Source organism: Misgurnus anguillicaudatus, chromosome 5 (assembly GCF_027580225.2).
Source record: "Misgurnus anguillicaudatus chromosome 5, ASM2758022v2, whole genome shotgun sequence".
NCBI lineage: Eukaryota > Metazoa > Chordata > Actinopteri > Cypriniformes > Cobitidae > Misgurnus > Misgurnus anguillicaudatus.
Genome location: NC_073341.2, coordinates 1,717,828 through 1,745,669, shown reverse-complemented (window position 1 = coordinate 1,745,669; position 27,842 = coordinate 1,717,828). Strand labels below are relative to the sequence as shown.

Below are 27,842 nucleotides of genomic sequence, written 5' to 3'. Positions count from 1 at the left end.
GCCCCGCCGCCCCCGCCATTGTTTTCCATTTCCTACATTCTTACTTGATTTCTCTTAAAGTTACAGTTTTTATGCTGGGAAGTAAAATTTACAAGCTGGTTGGAGTAAGCAATTTCCAGGAGTATTAATAATTGTAACACTAATATTTTTTAATTAGTTTATAATTACATTAATACAAAACCTGTAAATATGACGGATTAAAATTGAGTCTTGAAAATTGCTAAATTGCACTTGGTCTCACCACATCTAAAATTTGTGCTTTATGCAACCTGTAATTAACTATTCTCAGTTTGACATACACATGTCTTAGAAGTATTTATGATAACAAAGAACATATCAAATTTTCTGTCAGACGATGTTAATGTTGTCGTGTCGGCAAGAAATTATAGCCACATGGTAACATTTTAACGGCTACGGTTTAGGGTTAGATTTCCATAAAATGACATCCTTACCTAAACAAACTCTAACCCCAACGTCAGGCGACAATTGGTTAAAGTTTAGAAAATATAAAAGAATAAGTCTTGTATCTTTTTTTTTTATAAACCAATACTTAAAGTGACAAATACTTAAAGTGACATATAACGGCAAGCACCAAATCTTAACCCTAAACCGAAGCGACAATGGTTTGAAAATAGGACAAAAAAGTTGAGTAACCAATACGTGACAGTGACACAAACAGAAAGCGTGACATGCTCACGTTCAAACACGGCAAAACGTGACATTTTCACGTTGGTCCATACGTGAAATAGTCACGTAATTGCGTGATATAGGGTTGCTCTGCACAGTGCTTAATTTGGATCTGTGTGACTATTTGGAAAAAAATAAGAAACGTTGTGACAATAGCAACAACTCACTTAGACATGAGCATAAGATCGCAGTTATATGACAACTTTCACATAATTTAAATTAAATTAAATGTGGGAAGCAAAGTCTGAAAGAACGCATCACATTGCATTCTTAAATAATCATGGAAATGTCAATGGTTTTTCAGATGTACCTTGATGTTCTTTAATAAATGTGGGACCTTTGAAATGTTCAAGCTGGAATCTTGTAGATAATTAAATTTCTGGTTTTCGCCATAAAGAGCTATTTCTGCCTGTTCTTATTAACAACTTTCATTGTATGACCCAATTTAGTCATGATACACAATATTAAAAATAATCTTTATTTAATGAAGCCTATGGATTTAAATAAAAAGTGAGGCACATTGAGAATCTTGACAAGGCATTTTACAAAGCACCCAATTCTTTTAAACATTTTAGAGTACAAGGCTCAGTTCCATGGTCCAAACAGTACCAAAGTATTACCCTTTTATATCCAGGGTGCCAGCATATAATTAAAAAATAACAGCCTACTCATAAAATTAGGGAACAGATGTGTTATTATGTTTCTATTTAAAGAAACTGGACAGATAAGAGTGTGTTAATGTGCAGACAATGTTGTGTAGCTTTGTTTTCTCGCCCTAAAGGAAGCTGAGACTCCTCAATCACGTCATTCGGTGCTCAGGCGTTCGGCAGGAAGCAGTCTTTCCTCCCGGAGAGTTGCGCTCTTTTCCGCTTGCTCAATGCTCTTCTCCGTCCATAACCCGCGGAAGCCAGGCAGAAGGAAAAATGCCGACTTCTATAACGGAGAGAGTGTCTCTTAAAGTCTTTTTAGCCGTGTTTTTAACGGCTGTGCAAACGCGCACGTTCAGTGCGCTTCAGATTCAACAGGCGTTTGCGTCTCCAAACGCCACCAATAATTTCGTGGTAGACGCGGTGTCACGCAGGGTTTACCTGGCCTCAGTTAACAGCCTGTACCAACTGAACGCGACGCTCGCGCTAGAAGTGGAGACGCGAACTGGACCCGTGCGCGACAACCCGCTATGCCACGCGCCGCAGCTGCCGCAAGCGATGTGCGAGTACGAGAAAACTCTCACGGACAACCACAACAAGCTCCTCGCGCTGGACCGCGAGCAGAGAGTGCTGGTTACGTGCGGTTCGGTGTACCAGGGCTTCTGCGAGCTGCGCAGCATGGATAATACGTCCCAAGTGGCAGTCAAGTTTCCACAGGAAGGAGCCACCGTGTTCCCCAGCATGCTCAACATCGTTGCCAATCACGAGAACGCGAGCACCGTAGGGCTCATCTTTCGAAGTCACGGCGGAGCGCCGCGGCTGCTTGTGGGAGCCACCTACACGGGCATGGGAACCGAGTACTTCCCCAAAAATCACAGCAAAGAAGACCTGCGCTTCGAGAACACACCAGAAATCGCAATCCGTTCTCTGAACATAAACGATCTCAACCGACTGTTTACCTACGACATCAACCCATCAGAAGATAACGTCTTTAAAATCAAACAAGAAGTTAAGCAGAAGAACAAGCTTAACTTTGTCCATGCTTTCATTCAGAAGACTTACTCCTACATCGCTATTAACAACGATGCCAACACCGGTCTCAAAGAAAGCCAGCCCAACAGCATCCTCGCGCGCATCTGCCTGGATACGGACGGTCCACGCAGGTCCTCATCCACGGAGAGCCGCAAACTCACCGAATCGTACATCCAAATGGGAATTCAGTGTGGATGTAGTGGAAATATATACAACCGACTCATCTCCATCTATCCAGTGGATGTCAGCACTGAAAAGTCAAGGACACCAGAACCCTATTTTTTTGGGGTGTTTGCCAGGGCGGGCAGGCAGTCAGCCGTGTGCGCGTTTCGGGTGGCGGATGTGGAGGAGATGATTCGGCAGGGCCGCCGCAACTGCTCAAGTGGCCCGAACAGCGACGTGCAGGTGCTGGACAGCGTCATCCAGGGCTCAGGGGCCGAGTGCGAGGTCAAAGGGGCCATCGTGGTAAGGGTGATTCTTTGAACTTTGGGAATACATTTTTCTTTAACAAACATTATTTTTAACTGCTGGGTATCGAAAATAAATATACAATAGCCCCATATGAAATTGTGACTTTAATCACATTAATATTTCAATGCACACCCTTTGTACACTAATGGCCATGTGTCCACATTGGTAACATTGCCACACATGCAACAAAAAGTGCAGGAAATCTGTGTTGCTGACCAGCCACAAAAACGGAAACAAATACAAAACATTATATACAATATGAACACAACATTCAGACAAAACATTATATACCACATAAAGACAACATTAATTTAAATTTTAATTTAATTTAGATCTAAAATCTCAATGCTCACAGACATCTAATAATATGACAAGCTGATAGCAATAACATATAATACACAACAAATTCTACTAAACCCCATCCCAATATTAAACTGTAAAGTTATGTATAAATCAGAATTTAGGGCACTTTGACTGATCTGGTGGTGTGCCTGTAAAAGGCCTTTTCATCAATAAGGACAATTGTAGTACTGTGAGGCACATTCTTACAATCAAACGTTTATTCATTTAGCAGATGCTTTTCGCCAAAGCGACTTACAAATGAAATAGCATTGTAGCATTGTGTCCATTCTTATTTTGTCAGATCAGTTAATGTTGCAGCATAATAAGATATATTTGAAATATCTATTTCAAATTAATTATGCATGTACTGTAAATTAATGTTACAAAACTTTCTTTTTATTTAAATTGAATAAGTGTTTGTCAAGAACTTTCTTAGATCTTTCATGATTAAATATAATTTAGTGAAATGCATAAAACATTGAACCCTGTGTGTTCTTTTATTAATTATCTTACTATGATTTTGGGAATGATTATCAATATGTGTGTGAGTTAAAAGCCATGTAGTCCATTTCCTGCATCACAGTATGCTGTGCACTCATATTATTTTCATTATGTGAACTTGAAGTTTCATTAAAACCATATGGCAATCTGATGCTTATTTAGAACGCTCTTTGTTTTCTTCTATCTGCCTTTTGGATACGTATTTTTTACATTATGCTGGCTTTCCCATGAACACTGTGTGCACACCCCCTTCTACTGATATCTATGTTATGACATCACATTATCCCCACTACACCACCTTATCATGTGCCATTGTAACGTGACGGTAAAACGTAGTGTTCAGAGAGACTGTTTATTTTTATCTGATAGATTACATTCTGAGAGCACAGGAGGTCACAGTGCTGAGGGGAGAAACTCGTGAGAAAAATCCACCCGCTGAATTCTTTTTCTCTCCCCCGCTTCAGTTCTCTTCACCCTGAATTGAACCTTTTACTCACATCAAATTCAACACATACTTCTCATTGAATGTCACTTTGGTGAAACGTGTTATAAATAAAGACTAAATTCACTCTGAACAATTAAACAATAGATAAATCAGTGTGTAACAAAGGTTCAGGATATTCTCATCTGTTCATAAATTCATTATTCCCCATAATGTCAGTGTAATCTTTTTTTTACTAAGGCCACCATGATCACTATTATTGCTTATTTTACGTCTATAACTTTTTCAGTTGCAGCAAGAACAGCTGAATTGTGGTGCCGCTCACCTCCAACATCCATTGGCTCTGAGAAAACCCTTGAGGGTCCAACCCCTCTATGAAGCTCCAGGGGTCACCTCTGTTGCTGTTGACAATGTGCATAACCACACAGTGGTATTTTTGGGAACAAGCAATGGGCGACTACGTAAGCTGAGACGCACATATTTACAAACCTGCAAAAGCATAGTTCTTTCTGTGTTTCACATTCACATCTGTGATTGTTTGCAGTGTACATACTGTATGCACACAGCATTAATGTCACAGTGCACAGAACACACAAGTGTTACGTTTAGTGTGCACTAAAAGATGTTTGCCTTGCCCAGTAAACCTTTTTAAAAGCATTCCTATCTGATCAGGTGGTTCAAGCCTAATGTCCTAGTGACTTTTCTGTGTTTGTCCTGTTCTTGTTTACACAGAAGCTCAGCTCTTTGAGGTTAAAGTAACAGTTTTATTTTCTGAATTGTGTATCGCATGCAGTTGGGAAGGCCCCTTTTTAGGCAAGATTAACTCAAGTTTGTATGGTGTTTCCGTTAAATAAAAAAAACATGCAGGTGCGACTGTACATTACAGTTTTTTACAGATGCTGGGACACATTTCTCAATGCTTGGGTCACTTTTGCAAAACTCTTGACACAGTTCTCCTAACAAACTTTCAGCTTGGCAAAGCAGTTCATTTCACATTCAAAATGCACTACAACTACCAAAACACTATATTCAGGTCTCAATTCTCAAATCAACTCATTCTTCCAGAACACTAGCAAAGGTTGACAGCCAATAAACACACTTTGTCACCCACAAAACAATGACCTAAAACACATAACAACATGTAGCATTATACAATGTTTTCTTGTGTAAAACAAGGACACATCTCTGTTTGTAATTCACTGTAATATATGTTACTGGAATGAATCGGACATGATGCAGAATTCTTCAATATTTTATGTAGTTTATTTTTAATTTTTTTGCACTGAGTAATTTGTATTCACACCATCCACAGATACAGATACAGTAGTAATGCTAATCTACTCGGTCGTCTCCATTTGGCCAATTATTTTTATAGCATTTAATTTTAAGATTTAAAATATATTTCACAAAAATATTACTGTAGAAATGTAGTGAAGTGCTGTCTTATTCAGTTTTGTATTATGTTATTGTTTTGAACATATGTTTAACAGTTTTGAAAACAGTATGTAAGCATGTGCAAATTGGCCTTTATGTATAAAGAGTTTTGGCAGTTGTTGTGTCTGAGTGAGAAAAGAATTCATGAAATTTGAAAGATGTAGTCATTGAATGCATTTTGTGCCAAAGCAATGATCACTGATCCTCAGTTTAACCCACATAGACTTCTGTTGTGCTCACTGTGTGAAGAGTTTTGCGAAAGTGACCTAAGTATTGAGAAATGTGTCCTAGAGTCTGTAAAAAACTGTAAGATCACTGGTTGAATGGCCCACTTGGAGATTATTTAGAGAAAGAGGGTTGGGTGTTTGTTAATAGCTTCTGTAGTTTGTGTCTTTCTCAAAGTCCTAACATCGCTCATCAGTGTCAAAATGTTTACTATAACCATCACATCAAAGATGTTTTTTATTTGTATGTACACTGTATGTAATGTAAAAGATTTATGATGCATAATTTAATGATTTTGATTTAGCTTCTGAATAGAATGGTGAATTCAAGAATTTGCTTATATATTTATTTATTAATATTCCAGTTTATTGTGAAGAAATTGACCAATGCTACAAACATCCAGCAAAGCATAGTCATGCCCCTGGTTGCTTGGCTTTCCTTATATCCTTTCAGTAAATTCACTTGGCCTAGGAAATGACTCATAAACTTAAAGTGGTTCATCATCATCCTCTAGAAAAGTGCTTCACATCCTGATATTTTAATTTTATTTCAATGATAAAGGTAATTGTAAATGTAAAAGAGAGAAAGAGAGAGAGAGAGAGGTTGGGGGGCTCAGCCTGTCGTATACAGTATGTACGGGCCCAAGCAACATGGTACTGCTCAAGAACGTAACTGCTTTGATTCTGATGTGTTGTTATAATGTCGCACATTTAACACAAAGACATTTTGCAAACCCAAAGCTCTGCCAAAAGATTATTCGTATGCATGCATGCTGCAAAACATCTGCAAGCAGCAAAACCCCCAAGCAGAAAGAAAAAAAAATCCTAAATTAGGGCAAAATTCCAGGAACATGTGTCATACTTGGTAATTCACCTTTCAGTAGTTATTTAAAATCTATGATTCAGTGCTGCTGTGTAGCCATGGAAAAATGCTCTTGAGTCTTGCAAGCTCTTTGTGAGCAATGCTCATATTCAGTATTTACTCACAGATAAGGAGTATGTGGCTGCAGGGGGCCCGTAAAAAGGTTTTATGTTTCCCTGGCGGAACACAGGTGCGTCTGTTACAGATGTAATGGGTTGTAAGAGTGTGTTTACCTCACACAAACTATTAATAATAAATATAATAAATAAGATTAATAAAAGGTTTAGAAGTGTTGTTTATTGTCAGTTTGTGTTAACTAATGTACTAATGTAACTATTTAACACATTAATTGATACTGTAATTATGGACATATTTAAATGAGCCATTATTTTTACTTGTTAAATGTATTAACTTTTTTCAGAATTGGTCTTGGACTTTGAATGGTTGAAAGTTATAGTTATACACATTACACCAATCTCTTACATTTACTCTATGCTTACATAAACTCTTTCATTGCAGGTAAAATGCCTGTTTTGCATAATAGACCCTTTTACAGTTGGTAAACATTGTGACGTATTTGTGTGGGCGGGGCTTAGCTGGAGGCAAAAGAGCCGCAGAGGCAGGCTTAAGATAGCACGTTTTAGGAGGGATTTATTAAACATGGATGCAGAAGCAGTTTTGGAACTGTCCGAATATGTACAGTTACTGATTCAGCGGGACCGTGACAGCTATTTTTGTAAATTAACTCTTGCAATTTTAACCAGGTTTTGGATATTTCCTAGACAACATATGAATTACTTACAGGTGGTTTGGGTAATTTTGTCTAGGCCAACTGTCTAATGTAACCTATCGCTGGGCTAACTATGATTAGCAATGTGGATTATTTTAAGAGACTATTCAAAGGATGGCACACACATCTATCGCTGTATGTTTGTTTAACATTTAAGCTAAACAATAGCGCGGTTGGCGACTTTTCACCTATAAAACAGAAACTTGCTGATTTGTACTAGATAAAACCAACACAACAGTACATATGCATAGATTATTTTACCTGGGGGCGCCACTGGATATGAAGTGTGCACTGCAAACACGAGCATTATTTATGATCGTCTCCGTCTAGTCTGTATGCCGTATTGCATGCAACCACAAATGTCTTCTTGATTTCTGTGAAGAAATGTCTGCCGGGATCCGGTAAAACTTTATTTTTGAACCGAAAGTGCTGTTCATTCTAATCTGGCAGCCAAAAACACAACAAGATGACATTTTAAAGTCAAAAACGCAAACTTATAGCGCGCCGGCTATGAGTTGCTACTTATTTTTGGCCTCCAGCTAGAGCGGTGACGTCACAATGACGTGGGCGATTAAGGGGTCTATAAGGGTGTATGCGTGTGTGCGCGCTAGGGCTGTCAAAATTATTCAAAAATGACGTTTGAATATTCTCCCTAAAAAACCCACGAATATTCGAACTATTCGAATATCTGGTTGCCCATTTTTTCAACGACGTTAACGACGCATTACGTCAATAACAGGACAAATTAATATAAAGAAACATAATTACTTCTATAGGTAGTCTATTTAAGTTTAAACATATTTGACAACGTATATTACAAACACAAAACAAGTAAATCAAGAGACATCAAAATGATATGGTACCTCGGTTACATTGCTTGACAAAACTCCCTGAAGCCTGCTCCATCCACTACACTGATCAGTCTCATGTCCTTACAAATGAACGAAATTAATTTCTCCGTTATGACCTCTTGTCCTGTGGCAGACAAATAGCTTGTGGCGGGTGATGCAAAGTAAGTGTTAAGACGTGACTGTTTAGCTGGAGTTCCACACATTGTTGTCTTGTACACACTGCAAACTTTCAGGACTGACAACCGCATTTAAATGTGAAAATGTGATGATTGACACGGAGATACCCATAGTAACGGTCTGCCGTCTCACATGCTTATCACTCACAGCTTTGATGAAAATAATTTAACAGCATTATGTTTAGCAATAAACCTCCGTCGTGTCGTTGTGTATTGTACGCAGTTGTGAGGCTGCACGCGCTCTTGCAGTGTTGCCAGGTCCTCGTCTTTTTTGTACTCTCATACCATTTTAGCGCTTAACCGTTTATGGCTTTTGGCTCATGAAGCGATCAAGTTTTTGGTGTTGTTAAAATGTGAAGGTGCCAGTCCGAATATTTTGATTTTTGAGGTAAAGCGTTTGGATTTTTCTTGTTCGCTGTTTTTCTAGTGCAAGATCTGGCAACACTGAGCAGCAAACGCTTGTGCCTCTGTCATTCTCTGTACTGCACATACAGAAGACTTTTCCCCCTTGTAATAATTTATTTCTTCAGAAGAGAGACCTGTCATGTCCATGATGCACGTTTAAACACTTTCTTAACTACTAGTTGTTCAGTTCGGTTATGTAGGCTACACACTATGCAAAGGTTCTGTAAACGCAGTTGTCACTGCAGTTTGCAGGAGTTAATGCGGTTGTAGAATGCGATTGTCAGTCCCGTAAATTACTGAAGTGTGTGTGTACAGAACAGGATTAAGCATTAAAAGTTGAAGTGACAAACGAATTAATATGCAGTGTGTACAAGATGCAATGCTCATTTGGGTGCACATTTTCGAGATGTGACATCATGTTGCTAGTGGTCGAATGGTATGCTAACAACTTTATCTCGCGGCTCAACAATTTTACCTCCTACCGACCAAAATCCAAAGTACTGTCAGACATAGCTTTTTAGATTTTTGGGGGTTAAAATCGCTTTCTCTGCTGCGGTCGACTTTCTGCCATCTTCCATGCAAGACGCCAACTTGTAACAGTGACAGACAGTGTGACTACTGTGACCTGTCCCTGAACCAGGCGAACTAGTGCGCCCACTCACAAAGCAGACAGCCACGCCTCTACTACCGCGGGCTTTAAAATTTATTCGAATATTAATTTTCATATTCGAAATTCGTTTTTTTTACTATTCGAATATATATTCGAATTTAGAATATTCGTTGAGAGCCCTAGTGCGCGCGCGTGTGCAGGGTGGTTTCATGACAGTGCTGATGGGAGTGTGTGTAATGTGATTTGGGATAGTGAGATAAGCTTATTTGGGGATCTGTGTTAGTAGAGTCAAATTAAATTTGAGCCCAACCTCTGCTCATGTACCAGCTTAAAATCTAACCATCTATTCTCCTGTCTGTTTGTCTGTACATACTCATATAATGTATACCAGCAAATTAATGAATACAGGCAGCTGCACAGTACAGATTTAAGCAAGCTTTGTATTCTTTTTTTAAACAAAACTTTAATTTTTAACATAACAATACAATAGAATAATAATCACAGGTAACATAACCGCTACAACACACATGCATCCGATGAAACCATCTATAGACTCTTTGATAAGGAGATCTGCTGATAGAAGACAAGCTGCTGTTATTACTGTCCTGTAGGTGTAACCCAGCTATTCCCATTTATGTGGCGTATATGTGTGTGTTCAGTTAGGTCGACTCACAAACACACTTTCTGTATGTGCTCTCTGTTTCCTGCATCTGTGTGTATGTTTATGTGCTCATTTCATAACTGTGATTGTCTGGTGGTCATATCTTTTCATAAATGTAGAAGAGACTGTAAGAAGAATGGACCAATATGACACCAGAGCAGTGTGAGATATTAGTGATGTCCTTCAATCGCAGATGTGTCATTGAAAGCAAAGTCCTCTACACTTCCTACTCATTTTTGAGAACTGTACCCCTCAAAATCTTTAATTGTAATCTTCTTCTGTGCTAATGGCTACTATTCTCTCATTTTAATTACAGTGGTTTTTACAAAATAAAGGCTTTTTATAGGTTATACTATTAGAATTAAAATTTTGGTGAAAATTACATAAATATGATTAAGAAATGTGTTTAACAGTGTGTTAACCATTAGGCATTTCTTTTACAGCTGTCTCTGCTGGGTAACCTCTCTGTAGCTAACCAGTGGTCACTGAAACTTCCTGCTAATGACCCAGTGCATCACATCATGACCTTTGATCCCATCGACAAAAACTACATGTATCTCATGACAACACACCATGTGAGTATGCCTTCAATTGGAGTTGGAAATATCATAACTACAAGTTCTAAACCCATGAAACATTTACTAGTGGGAAACTTGAGATTATAGTCGATACATGAGTTGTGAAGTTGTACATAGCATGTTGTTTCCCAGCATAATGGAAGGCAAGCCTGTTGTTAGTGATAATAAATTATTATTCAGTATTACATGCTGTATTTCAATGATTTTAAATGTGCAGTGTTTAAAACGCCTTAAGAAAAATAAATAGTTCAATTGATTCCCTATCAGTGTATGAGTGAGCAAAATAATTCAGTGTGACTTTTGTAAGGCGAACCTGTCTGGGCACTTTATAGTTGTTTAAATTGATGTGACATAAATGAATTATTCATAAAGTCCACACGAAAACGTTTTTGTTCCATTCTGCATAGATTTGTTAAAATTACACTACATCCATGTAATTTGATGACTTCACTGTGATTCATGTTGTTTTAACAAACACACGACACAGAGTGAGTTTTCTAAGTGCATCTGAAGGCAGCATAAAACCTTATTACAAAATTATGCATTGTGCACATAGTTTTTATTTCTGTGAAGCTGCTAGCTGCAAAAAAAAAATGTGACCTCTGCATTTAACACATCCCAGTGAGTTGTGAACACACACACCTGGAGCAGTGGGCAGCTATCACTGCAGCACCCAGGAAACAACTGGGGTTAAGGTGCCTTTTGGATTAGAGAGCCCAACTCTCTAACCAGTAGGCTATGAATGCCCCAAAAAAGTACATGTAGTGAATATGTACTCTCACAATGTGAGCTCACAATGTACAGTTCCATTTAAATACCACAGGATTGTAAGTTTTGTTTGATTTAAAGTTTTTGCTTTGTAAAGAAATGTATACATACCTGTAGGCATAACATATATTTCCCTACAATATTAATATTATTATTATTATTTTAAATCAGTCAAGTGTGTATGACATGCCGCCATAATTTTATGATAATTAGCATATGCACACTATATTCATCAAACGAAGATGTGAGAAAAGATGAGGTGTTTGGGGTGTAAATTTGGCACTTAAGGTGATAATAAGAAGTTCTGTGTATAATCATATAGGTGAGAACATTGATGGAGGGTGTAAAGCTGAACACATGACTGTGTAAGACAGCAGCGTGTTAGTGTGATACTTATGAGTGCTTGCTTTATAGTGTTAAAATGTATTTGTGCTGGTGATTGAATGTAACACTGTGTTTATCATTGCCCAGCTCGTGCGTGTGAAGGTGACGAGTTGTGCCCAGTACAGCTCCTGTAGTGAGTGCCTGAGTGCCAGCGATGCCTACTGTGGCTGGTGTACATTGGAGAGAAGGTAAATCAAGTTGCTTCAGAACCAGCTGATGGTGATATGGTTATTATTAGATTTAGTACCTACCTTTAATAATAGCACTGTAATTTATGTATACGTGATTTTATCCTCTCTTATTGATCGAGTTTCTGTATTTGTAATTTTGGCTTGTATGTGAATGCATTTACTTTGAGATTGTGTCTGTTTACGTCTATGATGGAACTGTAAGGACCATACTGAAAAATGAAAAAAACTATTTTGAAAGACGCACATAATTTAGTCTTTAGTTTTATACGCAAATAATGGCAATTTAGTATTTAAGCCATCAATATATATTCATAAATAAAAAATTTATTTAACATTTGTAAGAGGAAAGATTCATTGGCAGAATTTATTAAAGGAAAACATCAGAGAAGTTGTGCAGGTAAGCAAGTGTCAAAACCAAAATGAGAAAATCTAATATAAACCGGTATAGTATTTATACAGGAGGTAAGGATCTACATTGGAAATAGGCATACATGATAAGTTCAATATTCAGGAAAAACTGTGAACCCTTGTGTTGTAGGAGTTTTGTACTCTACTGGATAATTGTAAGGCGACTGGATTTGAATTGTAAGTTTTATATATTGGGGATTAATCAGGGGGTCCCGGGAAGATAGTCACACTGTTTGTCTGTTTGTTAGATGATTTGTTGAATATAGACTACTGACAGATCATCAGCCTTTGTATTCTTTATACAAAGAAGCGCTCCAGCGCTTACGTGCACGCACACAGATGATAGAGGGATGTATCAACAGTTCTTAGTTTTTAAAGTAATAACATATTTTAATATTGAAAATGAGTAGACTATTCCTTTAAAATGTTCGGGGTTTTATGATAATTATTTGTTTTTACCAAAGCCATTTATATCCCTCCAGAACACTTGGAATATACAGCAGAAATTTCATAGAATTGTTTTAGTCACAATCCAATTCATTTTAACTTACTATTAGTCTTGACAAGAGATGAGTTACTTATTTCAACTACATTTTATAAGTTATAACAATGAACGACCAATGTCGCACACCTGTGTGTTCCGGTTAGGTGCGTTGGATAAAGAGACAATAATAGTCCACCAAACATATATACACAAGAGATATCCCGCAAACTAATAACTTGCAAAAAATGCCTGAAGAAGATCTTACGATCGAAACGTCGCAATAAATTAAAATTTTGCAAGTTATTAGTGTGCGGGATATCTCTTGTGTATATAAGTTATAACAACTCATCTTTAGTCAAGATAAATAATAGTAAGTTAAAATGACTTGTACATCTGAGTTGATTAAACAAGAATATTTAAGACGGCAAATTATTTTTTAGTATTAGTAATAATTACTAAACATTATTCATGGACTAAATTTTATTTATGACCTGCCTTTTGTATAAATTAGTCAACATTTACTGTTGGGCCTCATTTACAGTATGAAACACGAGCAGAATAATTTTTTACTCTTTATTTTGGGAAAAACACAGAGCTCTCTACTTCCTTTTTTACACAACCGTCCAATCACAGTAGAGGAGAGGGGCAGGACAAACACTACATTGACCAACCATCAGTAATATTCTTCAAAATAAGATACTAGTAAAGTTTACTCATATATTTACGAAGGTTTCATAAATGAGGCCCATTGTTTTGTTGACTTTTGTGTTACAATGTTAGCAAGTGCCAGGGTCAATTTGCATAGCTAAGACGTAATGTTTTCTAATGGCTGATAGGTTTGGAACTGTTGCAAGTTTGGTGCATTGCAAATATTGTTTCATTCTGTTTAAAACATCTTTTTAAACAGAAAAAGTCAGATATGTCCATGACTGGACAACATAATGTTTCTAGTCACCATGGTGTGCTAAGAAAATGTTAATATCCATGGGAATATACTTCAGAGATAGTTTACACAAAAAATTACTTTAAAGAAACATTTTTTTTATTAAAGCTTAAAGCAACACTATGTAGTTTCCATGTAAAAATGACTTACAGCTCCCCCTTGTGGTTGAAAAGCGCAACAGTACCTGGTATCAGACACTCTTCTGCAGGCAGGGGGACGGGCGGGGCTGTGTGCTCTACCCTCCACCCCCACTTTCAGAGTGTGCTTGTAGCAGCTAGGAGGCTGCTCAGGTTGCAGCAACAGTACAATTTGTCCAGTTAAAAGTTGTTCTATCACTGAAATAATTTTGGAGAAATTATTTAAAGGTAAAAAACTACATAGTGTTGCTTTAAAAGAAGAAACATTGTAGATTCATTTTCACCGCTTTCTTTGCCCAAGTTTGCCACCACTGTATGTAATCAGGAGACAGATGTAAGTGTAATATTCAAATGATTTGTTGGTCTAGTCCAGGGGTGTCCAGTCCTGCTCCTGGAGGGCCAGGATCTCTGCAGAGTTTTGCTCCAACCCTAATCAAACACACCTGACCAAGCTAATCAAGTTCATACTAGAAACTTTCAGGCAGGTGTGTTGAGGGAAGTTTCAGCCAATCTCTGCAAGTCACTGTCTCACCAGGACTGAGTTTGGACACCCCTGGTCTAAAACATTCACTTAAAAAGTAAAAAAGAAATCCACTGTGAAATTTCCTGTTTATGCCATGCTTGCAAAGGTGGTTCTATACGATCCCCATGTTTTTCTACATTTTCATTGAGTCAGGCTCAAATTGACAATGCAAAATCGACACTATTGGTAGTGTTGAAGCCTAAAAAGCCGACCCTATTGTAGTAATGGGAAGGACATTTCAAAAAGACGCTCAAAGCATGTGCCAAGTCACAACAGACTGGGTCAGCTTGACCAGTAATAGTAGACTGAGCATCGGAACTACAACAGAGTTTTGAGATGGGAAGAAAAATGCAGGGGTTTTTCAAACCATTTACTAACAATTAATTGTGACAACCTATTGTAGTAGACCCCAAAACAAAATATAGGACCCTTATACGCTTTGGGATCTGGTGTTAATGTCAACAAAGAATTCCAGGAAAATCTAACAGCTGAAAAATACCAGTAACAAGCGTGGGTGATTTGACAAAATGCACATTTGTTTTGGGCTAGATATCCTGTAGCCAAGATTATCATTATGTCAGTGGTTTTCCTGAATGTTTGGAATTTAAAGAAAAAGTTAGTGGGTGAAAGGTACAAATAAAGAACTGTTTTTATCGTATTTCATTTTTGGGGATATGATATGATAATAATTTATGCAGTGATCTGCATTCTTAGATGATACATTTGTAAATCGTGACCTCAGTTTGCAATTTGTACTCACAGATAAATATGAGTTCTGGACGATCCTGAGTCATGGTAAAGTTTGGCCAGCATGTCTAGTAAAAAAAAGTATTTTTCATAGTTGTAGGTTGTGCTTTTTTAGTACACATTTATAAACCTCACACCTTTTGACACACAGCTTTTGGTAAAAAAAAAACTGCAGTAATTGTGCATCAGTGTCTGCTGTTTTAGCAAAATGTGGCTAATACCTGGAAAAGTTTAAAGAACTGGAAATAATAACAAATGAGCAGTTAATAAAAGGAATTCTCCACCAAGTGAGATATAGGAACACAAATCATGATAATGTTTATGTGCATAGCTGAGCTTATTGCCTAATAAAATGCTGTAGGAGAATGTTCCCTCTGGTGATTCCACTTCCACAGCGATATAAACAGAAACTCATGGTTCACAGCTTTGTGGGTGACAATGCCCTTGATATATTTCACACCACCTTGTTTTTAACATGAGTGTTAAACATGGGACAACGCAATTCTTCCTTTTTCCAAAACGCACGTCTTCCATTGCTAAGCAACCATGAGCCAGCCCTCCATGACAGCGAGGAAAACGGAACATGGAATCGGATTTTAATCGCTCATCTGCACCTTATGTTAATCATATCACTTTCAACATGTGATCAATTAATCTGGTTTGGACTTTGGAGTGTTTGCCCAGAAAAGAGCTGTCGCTCAAAATTATGAGAAGTAGGGGCAGGGAAGTAGGCTAGTGTAGTATGAGAAGTAGTTTGCGTCAGCTTCCAATGGCGATACCTCAGGAGCATGCAACACATACTAAACTATGGATGCGAAAAAGACCAGATTAGAAAAAGTTCAAGTTCGAGTTTGAACATGTGTGAACATACAGTGGAACAAAATGCCGTGTCTCGCAGGACCGCGGCACTACATAAGTAAACATAAATGTAAACATATAACACTGGACGTTCAAACAATTTTGAATAGAAAATTATTATTATTATTATTATTTTTATTGTTAAACAGGAAAAGATTAAAACAATCGAGCCTGACTCAGTATAAAACTGGTTTTCAGCAAGTTCCTGCTCTGCAGAACATAAAAACCACACAGACAACAAACTTCAAAACAAGACAACAACCATACAAACACACAGACTAAGAGAGGGAGCATTAGGGTGAGGCCATAGAACCACATCAGTGGTCACAGATGTACTTGTCCATCAGGTGGCGAGCATATGTTCTTTTAAATAGTCTCAGTGATGTTATGGTCCTGATATACTGTGGGATCTCATTCCAGGCTTTGGTAAGCACATGAAAAAAGATCTCTGTCCATAGCTGTTCCTAAAAGCCGGTAAAGGCAAAAGTCCATTTTTGACAGATCTAGTCATACGTTCAGACCTATAGCTAAGTTTTGGAACCAACGCAGTAAGCGCTACTGAAGTGTATCCATTTAAAATGTTATAATACAGGTTTATCCCATGGCTTATTGTGTAGTTCTGAAATGTCAAAGCATTAGACAGGGATAATGCAAAACAATGGTGAGTCCAGCCTGGTAGCTTGTTGTGGATCTTATGAGCTCTATTATAGAGTCTTATTACTTGTTCAAGGATTTCATTTGTTGTAAGTGACCAAACAGGCAAACAATACGACAGAGTGGACATAATAATGGCATGAAGATATGTTTTTCGAAACAGAAAGAGACAAATATGGTCTGATTTTACAATAAACAAATAACTTTTGATTTAACTTTCTGGTTAGAATTTGTACATGCTCACAATAAGTGAGATGTGAATCGAGAGAGACTCCCAGATATTTGTACGTGGATACAACTAAGAGCTTTTGATTAGAAAAGATAATGGGATTGGCTACACTGTTAAAAATTTGATGTAATTATGCAGCTGGTTGCCAGTAACTTACTGTAGAAGATAAAGACTGAAAATGTTTCATGTTCATTTAACTTTGAACAAACTGTTGCCAGTAAATAACATACATTTAAAATCTACAGTAAGTTACTGGCAGCTAGTTGCCAGTAATACGCAGTAATACTGTAATTTTTACAGAATTTCTTTACAGTGTATAGATAGCTTTCTCCTAGACGAAAAAAATACATACATTCTGTTTTCTTAATATTAAGTGTTAAATGGTTATCTTGCAGCCAGTTATGTAAATGTAAGTTTTTGATTAATTGTGTCAATGTTACAACCAGACAAAAGAATAACAGTATCATCAGCATATAACAAAGAAGTGGAAAAATGAAACACATGTGGAAGATCATTAACATACATACGAAAAAGTAAAGGACCTAAAATACTGCCCTGTGGAACTCCCATAAAACACGCTCGTGGCTGTGATGTTACTGAGCCAATTTTTACAGTCTGACATCTGTCACTTAAGTATGATGTAAACATGTCTATTGCAGAAGAGGACAAATGAAAAGATAAAAGTTTATTTAACAAAATTTGATGGTTGACTGTATCAAAAGCTTTTCGAAAATCTATATATATCGCTCCAGTGACCTGACCCTTGTTTAAAGACGCACGTATATGCTCAGTAAAAAACAGCAGAGCAGTTGTAGTTGACCGCGCGTGTCAAAAGCAATGCTGGCAATCATTGAGCAGGTTATTATTTTCAAGGTAATTGGTTAATTGATTATAAAGTGTTTTTTCAAGTAACTTGGAGACAGTTGGGAGAATTACAATAGGGCGGTAGTTGGAAATATTAGTGGGATCATCAGACTTAAAAATCATGGTTCATACTAGCTGTGTGGGATAGAAACTACTGTTTATATTTTAAGTACTATTATATGTTACATAATAGAATATAAACAGTATGTTTATAGAAATATTGTGCTTTTTGAATGTTAAAATAGCTTTACACGGGTGTTTATAGCAAACCATGCAGTGTATGTGTGTGTGTGTGTGTGTGTGTGTGTGTGTGTGTGTGTGTGTGTGTGTGTGTGTGTGTGTACCTGGTAATTATCACGTTGTGGGGACCAATTGTCCCCACAAAGATAGGAATACCAGTGTTTTTGTGACCTTGTGGGGACATTTTGATGTCCCCATGAGGAAACAAGCTTATAAATCAAACAAAATGATGTTTCTTGAAAATGTGAAGTAGTAGAATGGTTTCTGTGTTGGTTGGGGTTAGGGAATGGGGTAGGTAAGGGGAGTAGAATATACAGTTTGTACAGTATAAAATGCATTACGTCTATGGAATGTCCCCACAAAAGATGGAAACCAGAATGTGTGTGTGTGTTTGCAGGGGATGGTTCCTGTGTGGGTTTGTTCCTGTTGACCCAATTATAGATAAAATAACATAGCCAGCATTTTTCTAGAGTGCAAAAATTTGAAATAATAAACATTTTATTTATTTGTTTAGCAGACATGATTATCAAAAAACATCAAAAGAAATTTTTAATAGCAAGATAAGTTTTATTGTGAAATGTAATGAGTATCCGTTTATTGCATGTGTATTTCTATATTGAATGAACCGTCTGGCATGTATATTCTCATGTGACCTGCAGGTGTTCGATTCAGAAGGACTGCTTTAGCGGATCTTTGGCACGTTCATGGATCAGCATTGGGGACGGTGTTCATCAGTGTCCATCAATGACCATCACTCCATCTGAAATCAGCCTATCTACTAACATCACGGTATTTTGCATTAATACACATAAACACACAAATAACAAAAGGGCCAATTAACCAAACTGCATTTCAATGCTTTAATACATTTCACCTAAACATGAAAAGCTGCTGGTAGCAATATCAACAACAGCCCTTCTTTTCTAAAATCTTGACCTCAAAACACATATCAGATGAAACAAAAAACAGATAAAAACTGAAATATCATCATTAAGAGCTTTAAAAAAAATGACCAAACCAAGTCAAATTTATGAATAGGAAACTCAGGTCTATAGATAATGCATGAGTTGCTGAGTTGTGACGTTGTATTAACATTTTGAATTTGGTGGCTTCTCAGTTCCCAAAGCCTCATTGCATAGAAGGTTAAGGGATTGACATGGAAGCAGTGCAACAATAGCAAATACATCAATCGCATTAATTCAAAGTTTGCATTACTTTATTTATGAGCAATAACTCTCCAATATGCTTATTTTACTGTTGATGTAGTTTATATAACTTTGATTTGTTTGGTTTAGCCACATTGTTTTTCTTCTCTTCGTTGTCTGTGTAGTGGGAGTTTTACACAGAATTAAGGTCATTGGGTTGAATTTTTTGCTCTGATGGATGGAACAAAGATTTTAGATTCACTCTGTCAACTGCCACAGGATATAATGTTTTTTTTTTATAAACTTCATCTTTAGCTAGTACAAATCTTTAAAACATGCTTTTGAGTAATATGCTAACTGTAAAAGTGCTGTGATTGTTTTGATGTGCTTCTCGTGCTCAATTAAAGTGACAGTGAATTGTTTTTTTTTTGTTGCTTTTTTTGACTTTTCATAAACAGGGAAACATAAACAAACACAAGCTGTTCAATTATAAGTGTCAGAAATAATAAATAAATTAAAAAATTAAAAAATAAATAAATATATTTACATATTATACATACATATTTAAATAGAAAATATATAATATAAAAAAAAATTAGTGTATGATTGTCTGCGTAAATACATGCATATTTAAACATAGGAGGAAAGAGATATAGATATAGACAGTGAACGGTCAAATAAACATGTAAAATTATCAATTTCAGGACAAAAGCATAAAGTAAGCATATCAGATCCAGGAGGCACCATGGTCCTTTTAAAGGTCATGTTCTTCCTGATCCCATTTTTAACCCTAGTTAGTGTGTAATGTTGCTATAATAGCATAAATAATACCTGTAAAATGATAAAGCTCAAAGTTCACCACCAGGTGATATATAGGCCTTTCAAAGCCTACAACGAACGGCCGGTTTGGACTACAGCCCTCTACTTCCTGCTTTAATGATGTCACTAGACATGGGCGCGGGAAGTGGGGGTGCTGTCAACGGTCCGGCCCGGCCAGAGGATAGTAACAGAAAATAACTATCCTGGCAGAGAATCTAAACTCTACTGTTTTGCAATAGGCTATATAGTTTGTATGTATGCACCGTCAGCTCAGCTGTACATTATGGATGGGAGTTGCGAGTGAGTTTTTAAAAGAAAACATAGGTAGAGTGGTCTGCAGAATTATAAGCTTGTGAACAACTGAATTCTATAATTCCTATAACTATAACCATTTTTGCATGGTAGCTGATGTTGGCTGTGAAAAATGAAAATGAACACCAAAAAACACTATTGCTAGTTTATTTTTGCCAGAATCACAAAAGCATGTTTAAAATATTTGGATTGTGTTTAGCCATTTTAGCTAATCTATGTTTTTTCTTACTTTAGGGAAGTACAATATTTGTTTCACAGTCTGAGAATAATGTTTTTAGATACCTATTCAAATAAAGGCCATGCAGACAAGAATGTTATTTATGTATTTATTTATTTATGTATTCATTCCTAATGCCATTCCAGCATCTATTCCCTGTATTTGAGTTAAGAATATTTAAGTTTATTTGAGAGTAATTGGGTGAGTTTCTGTTTTGGAAGATTCTAACAGCTGTTGATTTTTCTGGCCAGAGGAAATGACTCTTAAGCCCAAACAGGAAATAGGAAACAGGAAGCAGGCGCCACTGTCAGGAAATCTACCATCCTGATGACAATAGAGTTCAGTGTTGTGTGTGATTGCTAGATGAGTGTCTGTTGAAAGAAGGTTTATGGCCTAGTTTCTTATTCTTCAGGTTTCCAGTTAAAGTATTTTTTTCCCCTGTAATACGTACTGTAATAGATACAGATATATCACTTCGGGGTTCAATATCAATTCTCATTATTCATTTCTAATTCGTTACTCATTATAAACTCATATTTAAATGTAACAAATACTACTATTATGCAGTTGTCATTAAAATAATGTCACAATGCAATTAAATTTTAAAAAGCTTCTAATCATCGCCATCCCTGTCAAAAATGAAATGATGATATTAATATGCTCTCGGCACGTGTTATACCCTCATCAAATACTTTCACTTCAACTCCGCTAAATCACGGCCTGAGGCCATTCAGAAATACCGGTTTGCAAAATCCATAAAATTTTCATTTACAAGAAAACATGTGAGACTCACTTCAAATATTCACATCTTACATTTAAAAAAATATAACACATACATGGTCTTGTGAGATTTGCCATACTGTTGAGCCAGTAATGTTTAAGAATGGATCTGAAATTGAGAAGTAATGATAAATTTAGAAATGTGTCATATGCTCATCTTCCCCCCTTTTTGTTTTCAGGATGTGGGCATTCTGATCAACGGAAGTGTTCCAGATTTACAGGGTCTTAGGGTGGAATGTGATTACGGAGTTGGCATAACTACAATTGCAACTGTACATCTGGACTCTAGCACTCCTCAAATCCAGACTTGCCCTCTACCCCATCCTGACACATATCCCACAATCCCCTTTGGCGAAGGTATTTTTGTTACAGTAAGCACATGTGTCAAATAATGCTTTGTAAGAGTTTCTGAATCTTTGTATGAAAACTCTTATAAGAAAATATTTCACTTAAAGACAGAAATTAACAGAAAAAATATACATTAAGAAAAATGTTTAATGTTCCATCCTACCCTAATATGTTAATTTTTAAGCTTCTGTTAGGCAACCTAAAGATGACTGTGCAAAGGAACTCCTCAGGGTATTTGTAAACAAAGGTTAGAAGGTCCAGAGACTTGTTTTAAAAAGAAGGTTTAGTGAAAACTCAGTATGTTAACTCTGAAATGAGGGAAACATTTGAGTCTTTTGTTTTAAAATGAGAAAGCAACCTGAGAAACGACTCCAAATAAAAAACACAGACTTAACATTACGATGGGTTCCAGTATTAAGAGAGAGGTTTACTTCCTGCTTTGTCCAAAACAATCGCATCCTAAGGATGAAAGCGCGCCCAAGCTCGGATCGATAAAGTACAGCGTGCGTGCGTGCGTGCGTGCGTGCATGCTGCTGGGGGAGTAGGGAGGGGGGACAATCACGCTGGGGCATGGTTTGGTTTGGTTTGGTTTTTTGCTATTAAAGGTATAACCACAACCACGGATTTGTTTCCATATTTTGCTTTAAATTATGACATTAAATTTGTCTTTCATTAGATCACATTACAGTGCCTGTAGCGATCAAGGTTAATGGCATTCCTGTGGTTTCTGGAAGCTTTATCATTTATGAGTGTGAACGGACTGGACAAATTCACTTCAAAACTGCGTAAGTTGAAGCATGCACCATGACACACTAAAACACATGCACCCACTTATAGTGAATATTTTTCTCAGTTTGAGCGTGATGTTTTTAGATACTGTATCTACATAAACAAAGGCCATGCAAAGATATGCTGACTTTTTGATGTATAGCTGAACACATCCCCATTTTACAATATATGACCTTTTCATATATTTCACTCTTATGAGATATATGAAACGGTCATTTATTTCAACAAAAAAGTACAAATAATTTATTTATTATAAATAAAAGTGATATTACAGTTAACAGTTAACACAATCGTTTTTGCAATCGAGCTTGTCAGTCTGACCAAGGCAGTCTTTGCCTGTTCATTTTTTAGTTGTTAGCATACCCACACTAGACATTTTTGACCGTCACTTTCTCTTACTTTTTTGAACCTTGGTCATAAACTATTCAATGTATTTAATAATTTTACTGTTTTTTATTTTTACTACATCTATATATTGTACTGTTAACATCAATACACAGTATTGTCTGTTTGTTTCGCCATGTGTTTTTATAGCTGCATTGCAACAATGCAAAATTGTGAAAAACGCTAAATAAACTTAAATTGAATGAGCACCAGAAATGTACCAAGCTTGACCAGTAAGATTAGACTGAGGGCACGTGCACATTATCCCAACAAATTAATCGTGCCCTGGCCGGCTTCCAGAAGTCGGCCTGGACAAGTTTCGCTTGGGCTCACAACGAGCTGTGTGATCGCAAATTGCGCCAATGAGCGTTTCAAAAGAAGAGACGACAATTGTGCGACCACTCACCTTCATCTGCCTTAATAAAAACCTTCTGATGCACGCAACAGGGTTACGTGAATGTCAGAGCTGCACATGCAACAGATCAACTAAGCGATATGATGATGAGGCATGTGAGAGGATTTGTGTCATCGAGCATTAAACAACTCAGAAAACAAAAAAAACACAGACTTAACATTACGATGGGTTCCAGTGTTAAAGGTCCTGTTCTTTCTGTGTTTTTGAAGCTTTGATTGTGTTTACAGAGCGCAATATAACATGTGTTTATGTTTCACATGTAAAAAACGCGGTACTTTTCACAAAATTGACTTATCTGTATAGCACTGTTTTCACCGTCCTCAAAACGGGCTGATGTCTTCCTTATTCTATAAAGTCCCTCCTTCAGAAATACGTAACGAGTTCTGATTGTGTAGTTTGTTTAGTGTGTTGTAATTCTATAGCAGCTTAGCTTGCCGTTAGCTTAGCTGGCGACTGACGTATTCCTGTGGGCGGAGTTTAGTAAAAAACTGTTCTAATGACGTCATTAAAGCAGGAAGTAGAGGGCTGTAGTCCAAACCGGCCGTTTGCTGTAGGCCTTGAAAGGCGAATTCTGTTAAAGAAAATATATCGCCTGGCAGTGAACTTTGAGCTCTATCATTTTACAGGTATTATTTATGCTATTATAGCAACATTACACACTAACTTGGGTTTACAAAATGGGATCACAAAGAACGTGACCTTTAAGAGAGCGCTTTACTTCCTGTTTTCTTCAAAACAATTGCATCCTAATGACGAAGCGTGCCTGGGCTCGGATCGGTCAAAGTGTTTCTGTATAGCTCAGTGGTAGAGCACTGCGTTTGCAGCGCAAAAGGTCATAGGTTCAAACCCAGGGAACACAAGTACTGATAAAAAAGTATAGCTTGTAATTCCCTGTAAGTCGCTTTGGATAAAAGCGCCAAATGCATAAATATAAAGTGTGTATTTCTGGGGGAGTAGGGAGGGGGGTCAACACTCGAACTCGTCAGGCGGGACTAAGATCCCTGCGGAAAGAAAACCCTCTAGGGGTCTACCACTAAGGCGATGGATAAAAAGACGCGAGGTCTATAAAAAATACACTCTCATAGCAACACTAGAGAGGCTCGGAACGAACTCTGCTAAGGGAAATGTGGTAAATCGGAAACTTTCCACGGAAATACTCACAAAGAAACCACTAGGGGGCGCAATGTGGGCGCTAGCCTCACCCAGGTTCTAAAGGATACATCTAGTGAGAGGCTGGCAGCTGATGCTCCGCAACATCGGCCACCAAGCGGTGGAGAAGACAAAAAACAGTTTTTTGTAACGTTTTTGCCTTGATGGCCTTCCATAATAGTGCGGTTGTGCAGCACCATAAAAAGAAAGGCTCCAAGCCGACACAGGAGCCGTTCCTCGATGTTCTCACTGATCTGACGAGAGTACTCGAGAGGATACCGGCTCAACACGAACACTGTAGAATCTAGTGAACGTATTGGGTGTCGCCCAGCCAGCAGCTCTACAAATATCTGAAAGCGAGGAACCACGAGCCAAAGCCCAAGATGAAGCCATGCTTCTGGTTGAATGGGCTCTCAAACCAAAAGGGCAAGGAATGCCCTGTTTCTCATAAGCCAGGGCGATTGTGTCTACAATCCAATGAGACATCCTCTGTGTAGTGACAGCTTTCCCTTTCTGCTGACCACCGTAACAGACAAAGAGCTGTTCTGAGGTCCGAAAGCTTTGAATGCGATCCACATACACACGTAGTGCACGTACAGGACATAACAAAGCCATGGCTGGGTCTGCCTCCTCCGAAGGCAGCGCATTTAAGTTCACCACCTGATCTCTGAAGGTCACACCCGACTGCCCCTGAAGACCTGGAGGAGGAAGAGGAATTCGCTCATTTTGTGGTTTTGTGGGTGCCGGCTGAAAAGCCGGCGGAACGGAAATTAACGAAAACCAAGGATTCCCCACCCGGTCCTCCTCCGGGGGGGGAGTGGTGCGTTCACCATCTCCCGAAAAGCGATCCCCTCCACCTCCAGGTCGCCTGTCTCAGAGCCGCTTAGATTTATGCTTTCAGCGGGCAGGGCGGGCTGCTGACGGCCGGTTCCTCGCTTCCTAGGACGGTCCCTGGGTGGCAGAGACCTGTTGTGCGAAGTCCTCCACCGTCTCGCCGAACAGGCATGCCTGGGACACCGGGGCATTTAAAAGCCGGGTTTTATCGGCGTCCCGCATGTCCGCAAGGCACAGCCAGAGGTGGCGCTCCTGGACCACCAAGGTGAACATAGCATGACCGACGGCTTGTGCGGTGGTCTTGGTCGCACGTAGCGCCAGATCCGTAGCCGCACACAGGTCTTTAAAGACCGCCGAATCGTGACCTCCCTCTTGCAGGTCCTTCAGAGTCTTAGCCTGTTGAACCTGCAACAAACCCATGGCATGTAAGGCTGAGGCCACCTCCCCACAAGCCCGGTATGCAGACTCCCTCAGGGCTGACAAATGTCTGCAGGCTTGCGAGGGAAGGGTAGGACAGTCCTTCCAGTAGGAGACCCTGGCAGGACACAACTGCATCGCTACCGAACGCTTCACTGTTGGGATACCGGCATACCCTTTAGCGGCCCCGCCATCGAGGGAGGTGAGGGGTGATGGCTGATGCGGACGGTTCCAGGAGGAAAACGGGGTTTTCCACATCCGAGTCAGCTCATCATGCACCTCGGGAAAAAAAGGTACCGGTGGGGAAGACTGTGAAGCCCGTGCAGCCCCAAAGTACCAATCATCTAGGCGGGACAGTACAGGAGGGGGAGGAGCTCTCCACTCCAACCCGACCGCCTCCGCAGCCCGAGCGAGCATGGCTGTCATCTCCGGGTCAAGATCGGGAACCGCAACCCTTCCCAAAGGAGGGAGAGAATCCGGATCAACGTCCGAAAATGACGCCCCCCCCCCCCCCTCCGATGTTACGACAGACACGGTATCCTCAGGAGGCCCGAAAGAGGTAGAAAGCGATGCAGAACACGCGCTCTCCGTCTCCATCGGAACCTCAGATGGTTGCGGATCCAGTGGCTGAGAGCTCTTTTAGGGGAAATCACTCTTTTAGCTGTGTAGTTGATGAAGCACACAGGGAGGAGAACGCACACACTCAACTAAAAAGTTTGAAAGAGATCACTAAGATCAAGAGAAACAGGTGGAAACACTCGCGAGCCCCGCTGTGGTGCCTTCGCCCAACCAACTGACATGCAGAGATCTATTCCTTTCTTAAGATAAAGAGCAGCTTCTCGTGAGCAGTGTCACTGCCAGCTTTCGAAGCTAAAAAGCTGATTTGATAACTGCACCTTCGGTTGTTAAATACCTGTGCGGCGGGGCGGCGCCGGCAGATGCAATTATCTGCATGCCAAGTTCATTGGCATTTTAAAGGTTTCTCGAAGCAGATAGGTCACCCGCGAAGCGGTTCCCAATTTGCCGGTCACAACGTGATGTCGTAGTGACTGACTGAAAGGGAACAACATAGCATTTGAGACAAACTGGGTAGAAAGGTGCTGCAAAAATGTGAAAAATAATGTGTAGAAAGCAGAAGGCTAATTCTAGTATGTCGCAAAAACAAAATCAAGACTTTGTAAAGCTGCCTAATAGGATAACTTTAAATTGACAGCCTATATAATACAAATTAACTATACTCTAAAGCAGGGGCATGCAACGTCAGTCCTGGAGTGCTGATGTCCTGCAGAGTTTAGCTCCAGCTCTAATCAAGCACACCTGAAATAGCTAATCAAGGTCTAAAGGGTCACCTGAAACTACACGTAGGCAAGGTTTTATAAGGGTTGGAGCTGAAATCTGCACGACATCGGCACAGGACCGACGTTGTCTACCCCTGCTCTAAAGTATGATTGGATAATCATGCCACCCATATGTGCCGTATACAGCTAAATAAATTTTTTTATGTTTAATCTGATTAGTCTTCAGTGGTGAACTTTAAATGGGAATAACTATTATAAAGTTTTGGGATATGCTACATGACAAACAGTTGTGCTTCAGTGTGAATGCATTTACATGTGGGCATTTACAGATGTGCAGTGTGACACGATGAAGGTGATAATGAGCTCAGAGACACAGGAGAGGCACATCGCTCATCTGAAACAACATATACAGTACTTCATTGACTTCATGTTAGGGCTGAAACATAAGCACCAGCACAGGCTTTTTTCTCAACTCTATTATCACTTCATTGAGTAGTTTAAACACTCTATTTAAACACAAATACACCTGTACACCTAATATTCGCCTTTTTAAGATGTTATACAAGTCTCAGGTGTCCCCCAGAAACCAGAATGTGTCAGTATATGTATATTGAAATCAATATTTTACTGATTTATGAAAGGTGAGACACTGTCTGGTCATCTGGGATTTCAGTATGGAGAGAAAGATAATGTTTGTGATTTTCCATAGTTTTAAGGCACACTGTGGAGTGTATTGCATTGTTAGTTATTTGCTTTAGGCACCTAGTTGAGCATTTGTACATAAAAGCGATG

General features: G+C 38.7%; 1 protein-coding gene across 1 annotated transcript in view; it reads left to right on the top strand.

Annotated features, from left to right (window-relative positions):
* The first annotated feature begins 1,509 nt into the window (after nt 1-1,509).
* The window catches only part of plxnd1 (plexin D1), a 67,331-nt gene continuing 40,998 nt past the window's right edge, over nt 1,510-27,842 (top strand). Inside the window, exons 1-7 of the mRNA XM_073867401.1 lie at nt 1,510-2,831; nt 4,412-4,591; nt 10,582-10,710; nt 11,953-12,053; nt 18,803-18,932; nt 21,596-21,773; nt 22,441-22,549. Of these exons, the coding sequence (XP_073723502.1) occupies nt 1,611-2,831; nt 4,412-4,591; nt 10,582-10,710; nt 11,953-12,053; nt 18,803-18,932; nt 21,596-21,773; nt 22,441-22,549 (2,048 nt within the window). The 5' untranslated portion in view covers nt 1,510-1,610. The remainder of the gene's footprint in view (nt 2,832-4,411; nt 4,592-10,581; nt 10,711-11,952; nt 12,054-18,802; nt 18,933-21,595; nt 21,774-22,440; nt 22,550-27,842) is intronic.